Consider the following 15,928-nt stretch of genomic DNA (forward strand, 5'->3'; position numbering starts at 1 on the left):
GAAACGCCTTTTAAGAATATGCAGATTGAAGTCAATAGAAGCGAGTGTTGAAGACTTACCATACACACTGAGAAGCAAAAAGATTACAGAAAAAGCCCACAATGGAGGACTGTAGATAACCCTTTTTAACCCTTCTTAGTTCCTCTTGTTGCCCTTATTCATCTTACTAACAAGCACAACATTTTGCTCCTCCTCAATACCTGCAATAGTATTCAGTATTGTCTCCTTCTAGTTGAAGTCATTCCATAGCCTCTTAAAAATAGGAAGTTTTTTTTGCCAGATGTCATAGCCAAAGAGTTTCCAAAAACAACAAGACCTATTTAATGCAATGGACATTGGGTACTAGCTCTTTACCCTTCACCTACTAATTTTCATTTTCAATGATTCTTTATATGTCACAATGCTTTTTGAATTTATGTCTTACCGCGTTTGCTGGTGCAAATGCTAGTTAAATATTACAATGACTATCTGAAAGTACACGTACTAGGGAGAAGCCCTACATGTATGTGAGTTAAGTTATATATATATGAATATATGATCCACCTATAATTATATGTGAATTTATATAAAGAATTAAGTTAAGTTATTTATATATATATGAATGATCCACATGTAACTATTGAATTTATATAAAGATTTAAATTAATTAATTAATTAAATATCTATATATATATGAATGATCCACAACGATAAAAATATTTTTTATCAAATAGTGAGTTGCAAATAGCAAAAGAGTGAGAAAATTTACATGATGTAAACTGGTAATAAACGATAGTTTACTTATTTAATTAATGAATGGCAAGTTATTGAAGATGAAAAAAAAAAGGGAAAAATATGTTGTACATATTATAAGATTTTTTTTTGTTTTATCTTTTTTTTTTTTTATTAATTTGAAATTCTAAATAAATTAATAGTTTTTTTTAATAATATTGTGAGTAATTTGAATTTAATTATATGTTCCATTATTTATTTAATTATTGATTTATTTTTAAATAAACATAAATTTGTAATATTTAAGATTATTGAGATATCTTTTATCAATGTCTAAAATTTTAATATAGGACTATATCATCATATGTATGTTGATAAAACTAAGTAGTATATGCGACTACATCATCATGTGTATGTTCACAAAATTTGAGCACCTATATCTCATATGTATGTTGACAAAACCTAGTAGTATATGACTACATCATCATGTGTATGTTGACAAAATTTGAGCATCTAAAATACTTAGTAGTTTTTTAAGGGTTGAACTTTGACTGATGCCAAATGCTTTTGGGTTATTCACATGTTTTCTCACATAGGAAGAAGAAAAGGAATAACCATTCAAAAGTAGTTCTAGGTCATAACTCACTTATGGTAGATGAATTCATATTTGAACAAATGAAATAGGCAACAATATTGTTCATACCTACTAGCAATGCATAATTACAATTTAACAAAATATGTCAATTTAACAATGAGTAAAATCTAAATTTACCAATTTCTAAACTTTAACACTCACTTAAATTCAGAAATTTTACTTTAATTTAACTATATTTAAACTAAGTAAAATATTAAATATTATATAAACTAATGTTTATATATAACTTTTTTATTATTATAAGTAAAAAATGAAATAAGTATGTAGTGAAATGAAATTCCACTACATACCATTCCAAGAAATACAAACGACAAATATGTTCTTAAATGGCACTAATAATCGAAGGTTAAAACTAAATCCCCGACATAGACTGCTCGAGCATTTTTTATTAACGTGAAGCCAATACTTATAATAATAACAAAGACGCTGCTCTACAACGTACGACACGCATTGCTTCTGCCCATGTCAGCGAGGAAGAGGAAGGTTTCTTCATTCAGCCCACCCTTGTAGAATCTTCACTCCTATATATCTGCATTCACGCACCACACCAATATTATATTCGACATCCACTTCTGTTTACAGAGAGAGCGATTGAAACCACATTGTAATGTTAAAAATATTTTAATTACCTGCCGAGCATCATAGTGGTTGCCTGTGGGTTGGTGCCAGGAGTGTCTCTGAACGTTGACGAATCCACAATCCTCAGATTATGAACACCCTTCACCTTATACCTCTCGTTGACCACAGACCCAACTTCACATCCTCCATGGTAATGCCATATTGTGTTCAACGTATCACGGCAGAACTGTGCCATGGCTGCGTCGTCCGATATGTTCTTTGGCAACGTTGGCCCAATGAAAATGAAGTCATGAGTGGAATTAGTAGTAAATCTATGCAGAGACGGTGAGTTGAGGAGTTTGTCTATGACCCTCACGCCCTGCATGCATCTCTGGAGGTCCAGAGGATCAGAATAGTAGTTGTATCGAACAGACGGATTGTCTCGAGGATCCCTGCTGCGTAACCGCAGCTCGCCCCTAGATAATGGAAATGCCAGCTTCTCAGCAATTATTCCAGTGTAAACGACGTTATTCTTGTTGGGGCCGTTTGGGGATGCACTGCCATTTACAAAGAAGCTCGCGTACTCGATGTAATTTTGAGAGGCTTTAAGAATACCCACTACCTGTAGGGTGTAGAATTCGTGAGATTGCCAGGTTACGGATGCACGGGGGTTGTCTTGAATCCTTTGGCCTACCAAGGGCGCATTTAGAACTAGAGGAATATTGAATTCTTTTAGATGTTCGGATGGGCCAATTCCGCTCAAGAGGAGCAGCTGGGGGCTGCCTAAGGCTCCTGCACTAAGGATTACCTCGCTGGAACGTGATGATTCCTTCAGAAAAACCTGATAAGTCCGACCATGGCCGTCCATGAATTCAACACCACTTGCCCTCGGCTTCCCGGAGGAAGCATCCTTCATTTCTGCATGATCCAATTCATATTCAAAACACTGAATCTATATTTACAGTTCTGGATACCAATCTATTAGTCTAACCTTTATTATCAACAACTAATGTGCAGGAGAAATATAAAACTTAGAAACATTAATGTCATCATGTGTTTGAATGAATTACCTTCGAACAGAATCCTGCTGACGGTAGCATTCAAAAGGACTACGATATTGTTGGGATTGGCAGACCTGAGAAGATCTGCTGCTGTGTGTCTTATGCCTCTATTGTCGAAGGTGGAGGCACTGATCTTCGTTCCCTCCACATGATCCAACGTATATCCATTGTATGGAAGAACCCCTGCTTCCAGGAGGCCGTCTCTGATAGCCGACGACCAAGGCGACAGTTGGTAAGGTTTGAAGGCAACCTGCTTCTCCACCCATTCATACGACTCCTCTACAAGTCCCTCGCCCCATCCCATATTACGGACATATTCGGAGCTAGCCCTGCTGTAGAAGCCTGCATTGATAGCAGTTCCGCCTCCCAGGACCCTCGCTCTCACATTACTCACTCCATCCTCTGAAATAAACGCCTGTGCTGGTGAAGTGTAATTGTCGGTCTCAATTAATAGCTTTCCAAATGCATCGGCGTTCTCGATGTCGGGATCTCCATAAGGAGATCCTCCCCTCTCTATTACCAAAACTGAATACTTGGTAGACAGCGTTGCTGCCAAGGAGCAGCCAGCCGTTCCTCCTCCAACGACAATGTAATCATATTTTCTTGCAGCTGCTTTCCCCGCATCTATAGTCATAAACGCAAACGGAACGCCTGCAAATCACCATAGCCCAACAAAACAAAACAAAACAAAGAAGAAGCCATTAATTCAATCATATCATCAACTATATAAAGAGACATTAATCCAATATGTTCATACCCGAGGGTGTTGTACTTGTCGCTGCCTGAGTCGAAGAGGATAAGCTGCTCAACATTATTAGCATGATGAGCAGAAGCAGAAGCCATGCACGAGTATTCACAACCCTTATCATCGTCATCTCTTTCACCAGGAATTCAACTCCTTCACTCTCTTTTAAGATGTGGTTCTATTTTAGAGTGTGTTTCCAACTTTGCATTTGGAATGTGGGATCCTGAAGATGAACTAAATTAATCCGTGGAGTTCACGAAATCCGTAGGTTAGGTGTCAGTAATATCTACAATTAATTTCATCAGTTATCGTTGACAATTCACTACCTCTTATAATTCAATGTATCATGTTACGTGATCGTTCACAATTCACTTCAATCTTCTTATGTAAGGAAAATGTCCCCTTCGGTTTTGGCACACGCAATTTAACACACTGAAAAGCTCAAGATGTCTCACCACGAAAAACAGATAGAACTACAATCAAATTTGAAGAGAACTACTTTCGCTTTATGAAGTTATAAGAGGTAAAATATTATTTTTAATTTGGAAGTCATTACAAAATCAAAATCGAAGAAAACTTCCATTTCAAAATCATGCACTATGAATAGTTCAGAATTATTGTTCATCAACTACCCTGCTGTGTTTTCTCTTTGTCACAATTGACGTGTCTTTCTAATCGGCTTTGATGTTTTCTCTTTGTAGCAATCCAAACGATGCTTTTTAAATCAATGAACACGTGATTCATGATTCAAATAAGTTCGAAATAAGTTTTTTGGGTTGTGAATTTGTTAGTAAAATCCATTCCATTCCGTGACTTTTAATACGTATAATGGGAACATGCAGAATGCGAATGGAAATCAAAATTTATGATTTATTTAATATTTTTTTGGTTGGGTTTGATTCATATTAAATTTTAATTTTGAATTTCATATTTTTTAAAGATCTTATTGGCTTGATGTATTAATTATTCAATATGTAATATTTTTTTTCTCTGTAAAAACTAATTTTATTAAGAGGAAATATTGTACAATAAGAAGTTACATCCAAGAGAGGCAAGAACACAGGCTGCCGGTAAGGATATGCTATCCACCTCGGCCCCTAAACGAAGAAGAGAAGAGAGCTGAACTGAGCAAGGGAGAAACAAGAAGAACAGAAGAGCGAGAACAAAACAGAGGATTCTACCCAACATGTGTAGAATCAACTATTCGGCATTTTTTCCCTTTCTTTTTCCCAACTTTGACCCAATCAGGGGGAGACTGATGAACCGGCATGATTTGCAAACTGAGCTGAGCTGTCGGGGAAGGCTCCTTGTCTGAATCCGAGGTGGAGGATTCATGAATTCTTTTCTGTGAGATTGATGGGACGGATAAATCCTTAGGATCAGTCGAAGGCGGATCCTGAGCTGGCTTCGCTTCCATTCCTTCCACTTCCTCTTCCTCTTCATCCGAGCTGAAATCAAAGTCATCCATGGGGGGAGGATCATGAGGCTTCCAGCTTTTGGATTTCTGCTTAGGCTTTACTTTCTTCTTTTGGGCCGCCATCGTGGGACAAGAACTCTGAAGGTGCCCTGTGAGATGGCAGTTTCGGCAGCGAAAGGCTGTGTTCTCGTAATCCAAGTTCTGAGTCCAATGGAAGTCTCCGATTTTGAGATTGATCTGGTCAGGGAGACCTTTGCTTATATCTATTTCTGCACAGATTCTGGCAAAGGTGTATAGGCCCTTTTCCCCTCTAGAGACGTCTGTGTCTAGAAAGCGTCCTAGAGAATTGCCGATCCCTTGGAATACAACAAAATGCCATAGGTGTGCCGGAAGATTTGGAAGTCTGACCCAGATAGGGAGCTTGGTGATGATTGCTGTAGCGGGATCGAAATCTGGGAACCAGGGGGTGAGGAATAAACCTGCTGAGCCCCAGAACCATGGGCCTGCAGTTAAAGCTTTTTGGTAATCCACATCAAGAGCAAACACTACGATGAAGAAGCCCTTTGAGCATAACAGCACCTGGCAATCGTTGGTCCAGTTAGAGTGAAGCCATTGGTAGAGGTCTGCTGTGCGTGGCCATAGCCCATTGAACCTACAAATGATGGCGTGATCTGCAAGATTTTGGGTTAGCTCATCCAGCGTTGGGTGCATGATTTCGATGGAGGGGGTTTCCTCCAGTTTGTCCACCAGAAAGGGCTTGGGAGCCTGAGCTGGTGGAGCTGTTTTCTTAGGCATCTGAGCATGGACAACTTCTTTGTAAGAAAACGACTTAGCTGAGGATGACTGTCCTGCAACTCCCCCTCTCAGACGTAGGGTAAAAATAATGGATGCATTTCTCTTAATACTGTAAAAAGACAGGGGGAGATGATCCTCGAGTTGTTTACCTTCGTGAAGTCGTTGAGCTGCAAAGGGTATACCCAGCTTGAGATCCAAAGCATGTTTGAGGTCCAGCACAAGATCCGACGAGCTCATCCACTGTAGCAGAGTTTTGCCAGAGATGAGCCTGATCAGGATCTGGAATGCTGCTTGATCCGTTTTCTGCTTTCCTCTACAGAACTGGGATGAGAGGAATCTGGTGCATGCACTGCTTGCTGAGATCCCAATCTGTGTCTGATTCTTTTTTCCCTTCGTCGCGCCATCTTTTTCAGGGCCTAGTTGAGCGCAGATGGTGGCTGAACATTGCAACCCGCGAAGGTTTCTCAAAGCCTCTTCAGAAAAACCATTCTGCGTGTGGCTTGAGATCAGGGTCCTCCGTGAGACCAAATCTCTATATTGCCTTTCGTCAAACACTTGCCGCGCATCCTCCCTGCTTCGGCATTTTGCATATTTTTTGAGACTAAGGTTTCCCGGAGAATTTTTTTCCTCCAATCCGCACATCCTAGCATACCGCAGGGACGTGGATTGTTCCAGAGGAAAACATACATGTTCTATGACCCATCTCCCCGCCCATAAGCGGTTTGGGAGAGAGCGTAGGGTATCCACAGACTTTAAAAGCGATATCTCAAGCAGTTGTTGTTCCCCCTGTAACCAGAAGGCGTATCCATTCGTGCCATCAGAAATGGTCTTGTGGGGTTCTTGGGAAGCACCTTCACTCGTTAAGCAAACCTGAAATAAATCGTGGATACCAAAATCTGCTCTTCCGCTGGAAATGACTTCTGTTGCCTCTGAGCTGAGCGGATCCAGAGTAGTGAACAGAGCCACATCGAAACCGGAGCCAGGGAATCCAAGCACGAAAGGGATGAGACTTGCCCGGGCTGCGCCGTCCAGGGAAACATTGGAACGCAGGGAGAACCTAGCCGAGCACGCCATTCTTCTAGCCTTCATCGCTTCACCACTATTCAATATGTAATATTAATTATTTTTAATTTAATAAATTAATTATAGTTATTGAATAAATTGAATTATAAATAAAAGGTTATTGGATTAAGTTTTTGAATCTATTTGCTTTATAAATATTATTAAATTTCTTTAGAGAGACACTCATTACATTATGTTATAGATGTTAAATTCCTTAATATATTTATAATATAAATCATTACCTTTCTTTTTTAAAAACTTATAATATAAATCATTACCTTTCTTTTCTTAAACTTATTAGTAAAGGTAAAGCAAAAATGCTTTCACCATAAAAAAAAATTAAACAAGCAAGTTGAATTAAAAGTGTTGTATTAAGTCTTTTGGTATGCTACACATAAACTTTTCTGCCTACATAATAAAGTACACCAACTCTCACAACGTTCTACTGTAGAATGCACATGATGTGTATGTCAAAATGCTTGAATGAATTGAAGTTTCTTAAGATAAAATTACCACAAGGTAAATACAATAACCGTTTCCCCATTTAATACAAAACATTACAAAGTCCATCTAATTAGGGATGTTTTAGTATAATCCAATTATTAATTACTACATTCATTTTCTTAATTCTCCTCAAATGCAAAAACAATATCTAGTTATGGATGTTTCCAAACACATGGAAACACCCCCTTGAACTCCAATTAAGAACACAATCAATTATAAGCATAAAAATATGAGAGAAAAATAATGGGGTGGCCAGAGGGGTAATGGCCATTCGACTAACCATAATAGTTGATCGCTTGTGAGATAAGTAATGTTTACATGATCGGCCTTCCCCTCTACTGTGTGGTGAAAAAACATTTAATTGGCAATAGTCTGTGATATCCCTTTCACATGTTATCCTAACATATTTTTGAAGAATTAATTGTTATTGATGTCAAAGGGATGTCTAGTTGAAGAAGAAAATTGCATAGGCTTAAAGAGGAGTTTAAGCCCTTTCCAACGAGTATTTGCATGCCTCCTTACTCCTCGTTAAAGAGAGATTAAATTTTCAAGTTGAAATATATCTATTTCTGGAAGATATGTTCAAATCTCATGAACCTTGTGAAGTGAAGAAGCACTGGTTTTGGTTTCTTGTTTCTTTGGGTTTTGAGTTATTGTTTTTAGTGACACCTTTGGTTAGATTCTAAGATTTCCTTTTGAGCTATCCTTGGAGAAAACTAGCACAAATCTAGTCCTAAATTTGGTCAGGCACAGCTCAGAATTTTGGCCTATCTACAACTCAGAATTTTTGCCTCTTTTAGGCTTATAGCAAACTAGAGTTGGGCCCCTTTCTGTGAATTTTGGTCCTGTGGAAAAACAAATTCCAAGGCCTGAGAAATTCGACCCTGAGGCCAAAAGTTCCACCCCCTTTTGTGGCCTATGGTATCTCAATTTAAGACAGAGTTTTGGCCTCCTGTCACAGCTTGGATCTTGAAGCAAAGGGGTATATTTGGGCCTGGTTTTTTAACATTATTTGGAGTAGGCTTTGGATAAATTTTTGAGGAGAATTTGGGTTAGTTTTTGGACAGACGTTGGATCAGTTTTGAAGACCTTTGAAGCAGCCCTAGAAGCGGTCCCTTGAAGCAAAGTTGAAGAATATTTGTGAAGTAGACTTGGAGAGTTTTACTTTTTAGAGCAGAGTTTTAAGTAGATTTGAAGAACCCTTTTGAAGAGACTTTGGATCCTCTCTTGGAGCGTACTTTAAATAGATCTTGGAGTAGAGTTTGAACAAACCTTGAAGATGTATTGTAGTAGCCTTGTTGGAGCTTTCTTGACCATTTGTTGGAGTAGACTTGAAGGCATTTTTGGATAGAACTTGGTGACTTGTTGAATCAAACTAGAAGACATCTTTGTGTAGCAGACTTTGGAAGAATTCCATCTTTGTGAAGCAGGCTTTGGAAGCATTCTTTGAAGGATTTGGTGCAAACCTTAGAAAAAGACTTGAAGGCATCCTTGAGAAAGTTTTGAAGCATCTTTGAAGCAAATTTTGGAAATCATTTTGGAGCAGATTTTGGAAAGCATCTCGGAGCATTTTTTCTCCATGGATGTCACATGATTTGTTTAAAGATTCTCTCCATATCATTGAACACTCTCTTTTGTGCCAAAATAATGGAACTTTGATAAACAGGCATGGTCAAAATGTCAGATTTAATGAATAACATTCTGCCTCGTACTGGCAGTGATTTGTTTGCCCCATTGCTGATTCATTCCTTATTTTATCAATAACATTTATTTAATTCCTTTCAGTATGTCTTTTATCTGATAGAGGAAATTCCAGAGAAAACATATGCTAGTATCTTCTTTTAAGTCTCAACATTGCCAGGATTTGTCTTTTCAGTCCCAACATTGTCAGGATTTGCCTTTTCAGTCCCAAGTTTACATTCATGAAAGAAAATTGATTTGTATCTGTTAATCGTAGACTGTCTGGCCTATGGGTCTTTTTAATATTTTGACGACATTGTTTATTGCTTCAGCTTCTTTATGATTGGAAGATCCTAGAAGTAGTGTATTATTCAATGTTATCAAAACTAGACCGGTCATTGAATCGGTAGACCCCTCTTACCGGGAATTGGTAAAAAATCCGGACAAAAAAATCGATTGACCAAACATACTAAAGTATTAAAAAAAACCCATATATATTCATGTGCATCCATAAAAATTCAAGCGATTTATACGCAAATATGAAAAAGTTTTCATTTATATAGCAAGAGTTCATAATACCAAAATAGCACCTAGTCTAATGCATCTATGAAACAAAATACATCAATATAGATGCTCTAAATGGCCTCTAGAGTCCAAAAATAAGTATAGTACTCAACCCCTACTTGCATAACCTCTTCGTCCAAAAGAAGAAATAGTAATTGCACGTCCTTCACCTGATTAGATGCATCTACAAATTTAAAAAACATGATGCCTTTTGGGCAAGCAATTAAGAGATTTAAAATGGTGCAGGATTTGCTATCAATCCATCCACCAGACATAATTGTGCACTTTATTTTGGTTCATGAGTGCTTGAACTCTATAAGGTACTATTCTATTCTTTGGACCTCATTTTGTAAAAGTGACCCCCTAATATCATGAAAACAAGGGTCTTTGAAGCTTGAATCACATGCAACTATACCATTAATTAAAGGTTGATAATATGGAGAATTAGCAACATTGAAAATTATTTCTGCAACATACCACCATCTAGCAACAATTCCCAAGCAACTTCCCTCTCTATCTTCTTCCATTTGGCATCAATGGCGGGTTGGGCACTAGGGGTGGTGTGAGGTACAAAGAAATAGTCAATATTCCTTGCACATGCCCTTCTCAAAGTAAATGAACTAGGGCCAGAAGCTCATCTCCAAGTCTAATAGGGAAACTAGAGGAATCTTCAATACTTGGGATATGTGCTTCAAGATCAAGGCCTATGAAAGGAGCATCATTGTTTTTACTTTTGCCAATGTCCCTTTTAGCATTATTGTTCTTGCTGCTCTTTTCAGCTAGGTAGGCTTCAATCAAACCCATCATATGATTCTTTAGGTCATCAAAGACTTTCTCATGGTGTTCCTCTTGGCCTCTCCAATGAGCTATGTGTTCTTAATTCTATGGACCCCCCACCTTTAATGACCTTGCCATAGTAGTTGCAAACTTTTTAAAATCATCATTCAAATGGCAATGTAACTATGTTGGATCATTCCTGCTTTTAGGGGCAATGACAAACTATACAACGAAAAAAAAAAATCTGCATGCAAAGGCCTAGCAATTCTTACTTTTTAGGGAAAAAAATTAAGAAAAATTCAAGAAAAAATAAAATAGAAATTTGCATAGAAATCCCTAGCTTTCTAGGGTGAGAAAAACAATAATTTCTAAGAGACACAAATAAAAATTTAAATAGAGATCTGCATAGAAAGCCCTAGCAATTCTTACTTTCTAGTGTTAATTTTTTTTAAGAGAAATACAAGGAAAAATGAAAATAGAGATCTGCATAGAAAGCCCTAGCTTTTCCTTAAGTCGTAAGGAAACAAACAACAATTTTTAACGGAAAAATAGAAGCTGATTAGGTGCCTTGACATACATGGAGAAGCCTTCCAAAATTTGAGAACAATGGTTGCTCCAAACAACAGCAAAAATATGCTCTAAAAATTTACCTTATCCCCCCCAACCTCAGTGACCTCAAAAAATAGCTAAAAGTGAGCCTACAATCTTTGCCAATTTTTTTTTTGAAGCAACTTTCAATTTCTTCAACAAACGTTCTCTAGCTTAGCCCTTGAACTAGCTCTCCAAATCTGCACAAAAGCATCCTAAGAACAACCCTGCAGAATAACAAATATCTTTCCAAAACCCACTCATAAAACTCAACTCAAGATATACAAGAAGCTTGAATGAATAATGTGAGTGAAATAGATGGGGTGAGGGACTTTAAATAAGTTTGAGAGGAGCCGGACTTTCCATTGGTTCAGTGAAGATGGTTGGTTAGGTACCAGATTTGCCCAAAAATAGTTCACGAGGACAGTCTGTGTTGATTTCTGGTAGCATCGAATGTGCTCTAAGTCTCAAATTTTGTAGGGAGGCTTAGACATGTGCATTCCACAATACCCATAAATTGTTTTGGGAAATTTCACCAAGAGACAATGTTATTAAAATAATTAACTATTTGTAATGGTCCCTAAGCCTAAACTTAAGAAATTAAATTAATTAATAGGTATGAATCTAAATTGTGGGTGTAACTTCTAGAAGACCAAAAAACAACAAGACCTATTTAATGCAATGGACATTGGGTACTAGCTCTTTACCCTTGACCTACTAATTTGACCTACTAATTTTCATTTTCAATGATTCTTTATATGTCACAATTCTTTTTGAATTTATGTCTTACCGCATTTGCTCGTGCAAATGCTAGTTAAATATTACAATGACTATCTGAAAGTACACGTACTAGGGAGAAGCCCTACATGTATGTGAATTAAGTTATATATATATATATATATATATATATATGAATATATGATCCACCTATAATTATATGTGAATTTATATAAAGAATTAAGTTAAGTTATTTATATATATATGAATGATCCACATGTAACTATTGAATTTATATAAAGATTTAAATTAATTAATTAATTAAATATCTATATATATATGAATGATCCACAACGATAAAAATATTTTTTATCAAATAGTGAGTTGCAAATAGCAAAAGAGTGAGAAAATTTACATGATGTAAACTGGTAATAAACGATAGTTTACTTATTTAATTAATGAATGGCAAGTTATTGAAGATGAAAAAAAAAGGGAAAAATATGTTGTACATATTATAAGATTTTTTTTTGTTTTATCTTTTTTTTTTTTTATTAATTTGAAATTCTAAATAAATTAATAGTTTTTTTTAATAATATTGTGAGTAATTTGAATTTAATTATATGTTCCATTATTTATTTAATTATTGATTTATTTTTAAATAAACATAAATTTGTAATATTTAAGATTATTGAGATATCTTTTATCAATGTCTAAAATCTTAATATAGGACTATATCATCATATGTATGTTGATAAAACTAAGTAGTATATGCGACTACATCATCATGTGTATGTTCACAAAATTTGAGCACCTATATCTCATATGTATGTTGACAAAACCTAGTAGTATATGACTACATCATCATGTGTATGTTGACAAAATTTGAGCATCTAAAATACTTAGTAGTTTTTTAAGGGTTGAACTTTGACTGATGCCAAATGCTTTTGGGTTATTCACATGTTTTCTCACATAGGAAGAAGAAAAGGAATAACCATTCAAAAGTAGTTCTAGGTCATAACTCACTTATGGTAGATGAATTCATATTTGAACAAATGAAATAGGCAACAATATTGTTCATACCTACTAGCAATGCATAATTACAATTTAACAAAATATGTCAATTTAACAATGAGTAAAATCTAAATTTACCAATTTCTAAACTTTAACACTCACTTAAATTCAGAAATTTTACTTTAATTTAACTATATTTAAACTAAGTAAAATATTAAATATTATATAAACTAATGTTTATATATAACTTTTTTATTATTATAAGTAAAAAATGAAATAAGTATGTAGTGAAATGAAATTCCACTACATACCATTCCAAGAAATACAAACGACAAATATGTTCTTAAATGGCACTAATAATCGAAGGTTAAAACTAAATCCCCGACATAGACTGCTCGAGCATTTTTTATTAACGTGAAGCCAATACTTATAATAATAACAAAGACGCTGCTCTACAACGTACGACACGCATTGCTTCTGCCCATGTCAGCGAGGAAGAGGAAGGTTTCTTCATTCAGCCCACCCTTGTAGAATCTTCACTCCTATATATCTGCATTCACGCACCACACCAATATTATATTCGACATCCACTTCTGTTTACAGAGAGAGCGATTGAAACCACATTGTAATGTTAAAAATATTTTAATTACCTGCCGAGCATCATAGTGGTTGCCTGTGGGTTGGTGCCAGGAGTGTCTCTGAACGTTGACGAATCCACAATCCTCAGATTATGAACACCCTTCACCTTATACCTCTCGTTGACCACAGACCCAACTTCACATCCTCCATGGTAATGCCATATTGTGTTCAACGTATCACGGCAGAACTGTGCCATGGCTGCGTCGTCCGATATGTTCTTTGGCAACGTTGGCCCAATGAAAATGAAGTCATGAGTGGAATTAGTAGTAAATCTATGCAGAGACGGTGAGTTGAGGAGTTTGTCTATGACCCTCACGCCCTGCATGCATCTCTGGAGGTCCAGAGGATCAGAATAGTAGTTGTATCGAACAGACGGATTGTCTCGAGGATCCCTGCTGCGTAACCGCAGCTCGCCCCTAGATAATGGAAATGCCAGCTTCTCAGCAATTATTCCAGTGTAAACGACGTTATTCTTGTTGGGGCCGTTTGGGGATGCACTGCCATTTACAAAGAAGCTCGCGTACTCGATGTAATTTTGAGAGGCTTTAAGAATACCCACTACCTGTAGGGTGTAGAATTCGTGAGATTGCCAGGTTACGGATGCACGGGGGTTGTCTTGAATCCTTTGGCCTACCAAGGGCGCATTTAGAACTAGAGGAATATTGAATTCTTTTAGATGTTCGGATGGGCCAATTCCGCTCAAGAGGAGCAGCTGGGGGCTGCCTAAGGCTCCTGCACTAAGGATTACCTCGCTGGAACGTGATGATTCCTTCAGAAAAACCTGATAAGTCCGACCATGGCCGTCCATGAATTCAACACCACTTGCCCTCGGCTTCCCGGAGGAAGCATCCTTCATTTCTGCATGATCCAATTCATATTCAAAACACTGAATCTATATTTACAGTTCTGGATACCAATCTATTAGTCTAACCTTTATTATCAACAACTAATGTGCAGGAGAAATATAAAACTTAGAAACATTAATGTCATCATGTGTTTGAATGAATTACCTTCGAACAGAATCCTGCTGACGGTAGCATTCAAAAGGACTACGATATTGTTGGGATTGGCAGACCTGAGAAGATCTGCTGCTGTGTGTCTTATGCCTCTATTGTCGAAGGTGGAGGCACTGATCTTCGTTCCCTCCACATGATCCAACGTATATCCATTGTATGGAAGAACCCCTGCTTCCAGGAGGCCGTCTCTGATAGCCGACGACCAAGGCGACAGTTGGTAAGGTTTGAAGGCAACCTGCTTCTCCACCCATTCATACGACTCCTCTACAAGTCCCTCGCCCCATCCCATATTACGGACATATTCGGAGCTAGCCCTGCTGTAGAAGCCTGCATTGATAGCAGTTCCGCCTCCCAGGACCCTCGCTCTCACATTACTCACTCCATCCTCTGAAATAAACGCCTGTGCTGGTGAAGTGTAATTGTCGGTCTCAATTAATAGCTTTCCAAATGCATCGGCGTTCTCGATGTCGGGATCTCCATAAGGAGATCCTCCCCTCTCTATTACCAAAACTGAATACTTGGTAGACAGCGTTGCTGCCAAGGAGCAGCCAGCCGTTCCTCCTCCAACGACAATGTAATCATATTTTCTTGCAGCTGCTTTCCCCGCATCTATAGTCATAAACGCAAACGGAACGCCTGCAAATCACCATAGCCCAACAAAACAAAACAAAACAAAGAAGAAGCCATTAATTCAATCATATCATCAACTATATAAAGAGACATTAATCCAATATGTTCATACCCGAGGGTGTTGTACTTGTCGCTGCCTGAGTCGAAGAGGATAAGCTGCTCAACATTATTAGCATGATGAGCAGAAGCAGAAGCCATGCACGAGTATTCACAACCCTTATCATCGTCATCTCTTTCACCAGGAATTCAACTCCTTCACTCTCTTTTAAGATGTGGTTCTATTTTAGAGTGTGTTTCCAACTTTGCATTTGGAATGTGGGATCCTGAAGATGAACTAAATTAATCCGTGGAGTTCACGAAATCCGTAGGTTAGGTGTCAGTAATATCTACAATTAATTTCATCAGTTATCGTTGACAATTCACTACCTCTTATAATTCAATGTATCATGTTACGTGATCGTTCACAATTCACTTCAATCTTCTTATGTAAGGAAAATGTCCCCTTCGGTTTTGGCACACGCAATTTAACACACTGAAAAGCTCAAGATGTCTCACCACGAAAAACAGATAGAACTACAATCAAATTTGAAGAGAACTACTTTCGCTTTATGAAGTTATAAGAGGTAAAATATTATTTTTAATTTGGAAGTCATTACAAAATCAAAATCGAAGAAAACTTCCATTTCAAAATCATGCACTATGAATAGTTCAGAATTATTGTTCATCAACTACCCTGCTGTGTTTTCTCTTTGTCACAATTGACGTGTCTTTCTAATCGGCTTTGATGTTTTCTCTTTG

The 15,928-nt window shown here is 37.3% G+C and overlaps 2 protein-coding genes across 2 annotated transcripts; both read right to left on the reverse strand.

The window, feature by feature from the left end:
- Nucleotides 1-1,581: 1,581 nt before the first annotated feature.
- On the reverse strand, nt 1,582-3,974 carry LOC149216044 ((R)-mandelonitrile lyase-like). The gene is made up of 4 exons (XM_089392674.1): nt 3,743-3,974; nt 2,995-3,636; nt 1,996-2,842; nt 1,582-1,895 (listed from the first exon to the last, which is right to left on the reverse strand). Exons 1-4 carry the CDS (start codon nt 3,858-3,860, stop codon nt 1,856-1,858), a joined length of 1,647 nt encoding a protein of 548 aa, XP_089248800.1. The 5' UTR covers nt 3,861-3,974; the 3' UTR covers nt 1,582-1,855.
- A 9,107-nt stretch (nt 3,975-13,081) lies between these two features.
- Nucleotides 13,082-15,473, reverse strand: LOC149216045 ((R)-mandelonitrile lyase-like). Its single transcript, XM_089392675.1, has 4 exons — nt 15,243-15,473; nt 14,495-15,136; nt 13,496-14,342; nt 13,082-13,395 (listed from the first exon to the last, which is right to left on the reverse strand). Exons 1-4 carry the CDS (start codon nt 15,358-15,360, stop codon nt 13,356-13,358), a joined length of 1,647 nt encoding a protein of 548 aa, XP_089248801.1. The 5' UTR covers nt 15,361-15,473; the 3' UTR covers nt 13,082-13,355.
- Nucleotides 15,474-15,928: the final 455 nt, after the last annotated feature.

The sequence above is a fragment of the Pinus tabuliformis genome, chromosome 1_1, assembly GCF_031772625.1.
Source record: "Pinus tabuliformis cultivar Carrire ecotype Pingquan chromosome 1_1, CPIR1, whole genome shotgun sequence".
NCBI classification, from domain to species: domain Eukaryota; kingdom Viridiplantae; phylum Streptophyta; class Pinopsida; order Pinales; family Pinaceae; genus Pinus; species Pinus tabuliformis.

Coding starts and splice junctions, on each gene's coding strand:
- LOC149216044 (XM_089392674.1), bottom strand. CDS start 3,860: ATGACGATGATAAGGGTTGTGAATACTCGTGCATGGCTTCTGCTTCTG. Junction 3,637..3,742: donor GACAAGTACAACACCCTCGG/GTATGAACATAT, acceptor GGTGATTTGCAG/GCGTTCCGTTTGCGTTTATG. Junction 2,843..2,994: donor CAGCAGGATTCTGTTCGAAG/GTAATTCATTCA, acceptor TGGATCATGCAG/AAATGAAGGATGCTTCCTCC.
- LOC149216045 (XM_089392675.1), bottom strand. CDS start 15,360: ATGACGATGATAAGGGTTGTGAATACTCGTGCATGGCTTCTGCTTCTG. Junction 15,137..15,242: donor GACAAGTACAACACCCTCGG/GTATGAACATAT, acceptor GGTGATTTGCAG/GCGTTCCGTTTGCGTTTATG. Junction 13,396..13,495: donor ACCACTATGATGCTCGGCAG/GTAATTAAAATA, acceptor GCGTGAATGCAG/ATATATAGGAGTGAAGATTC.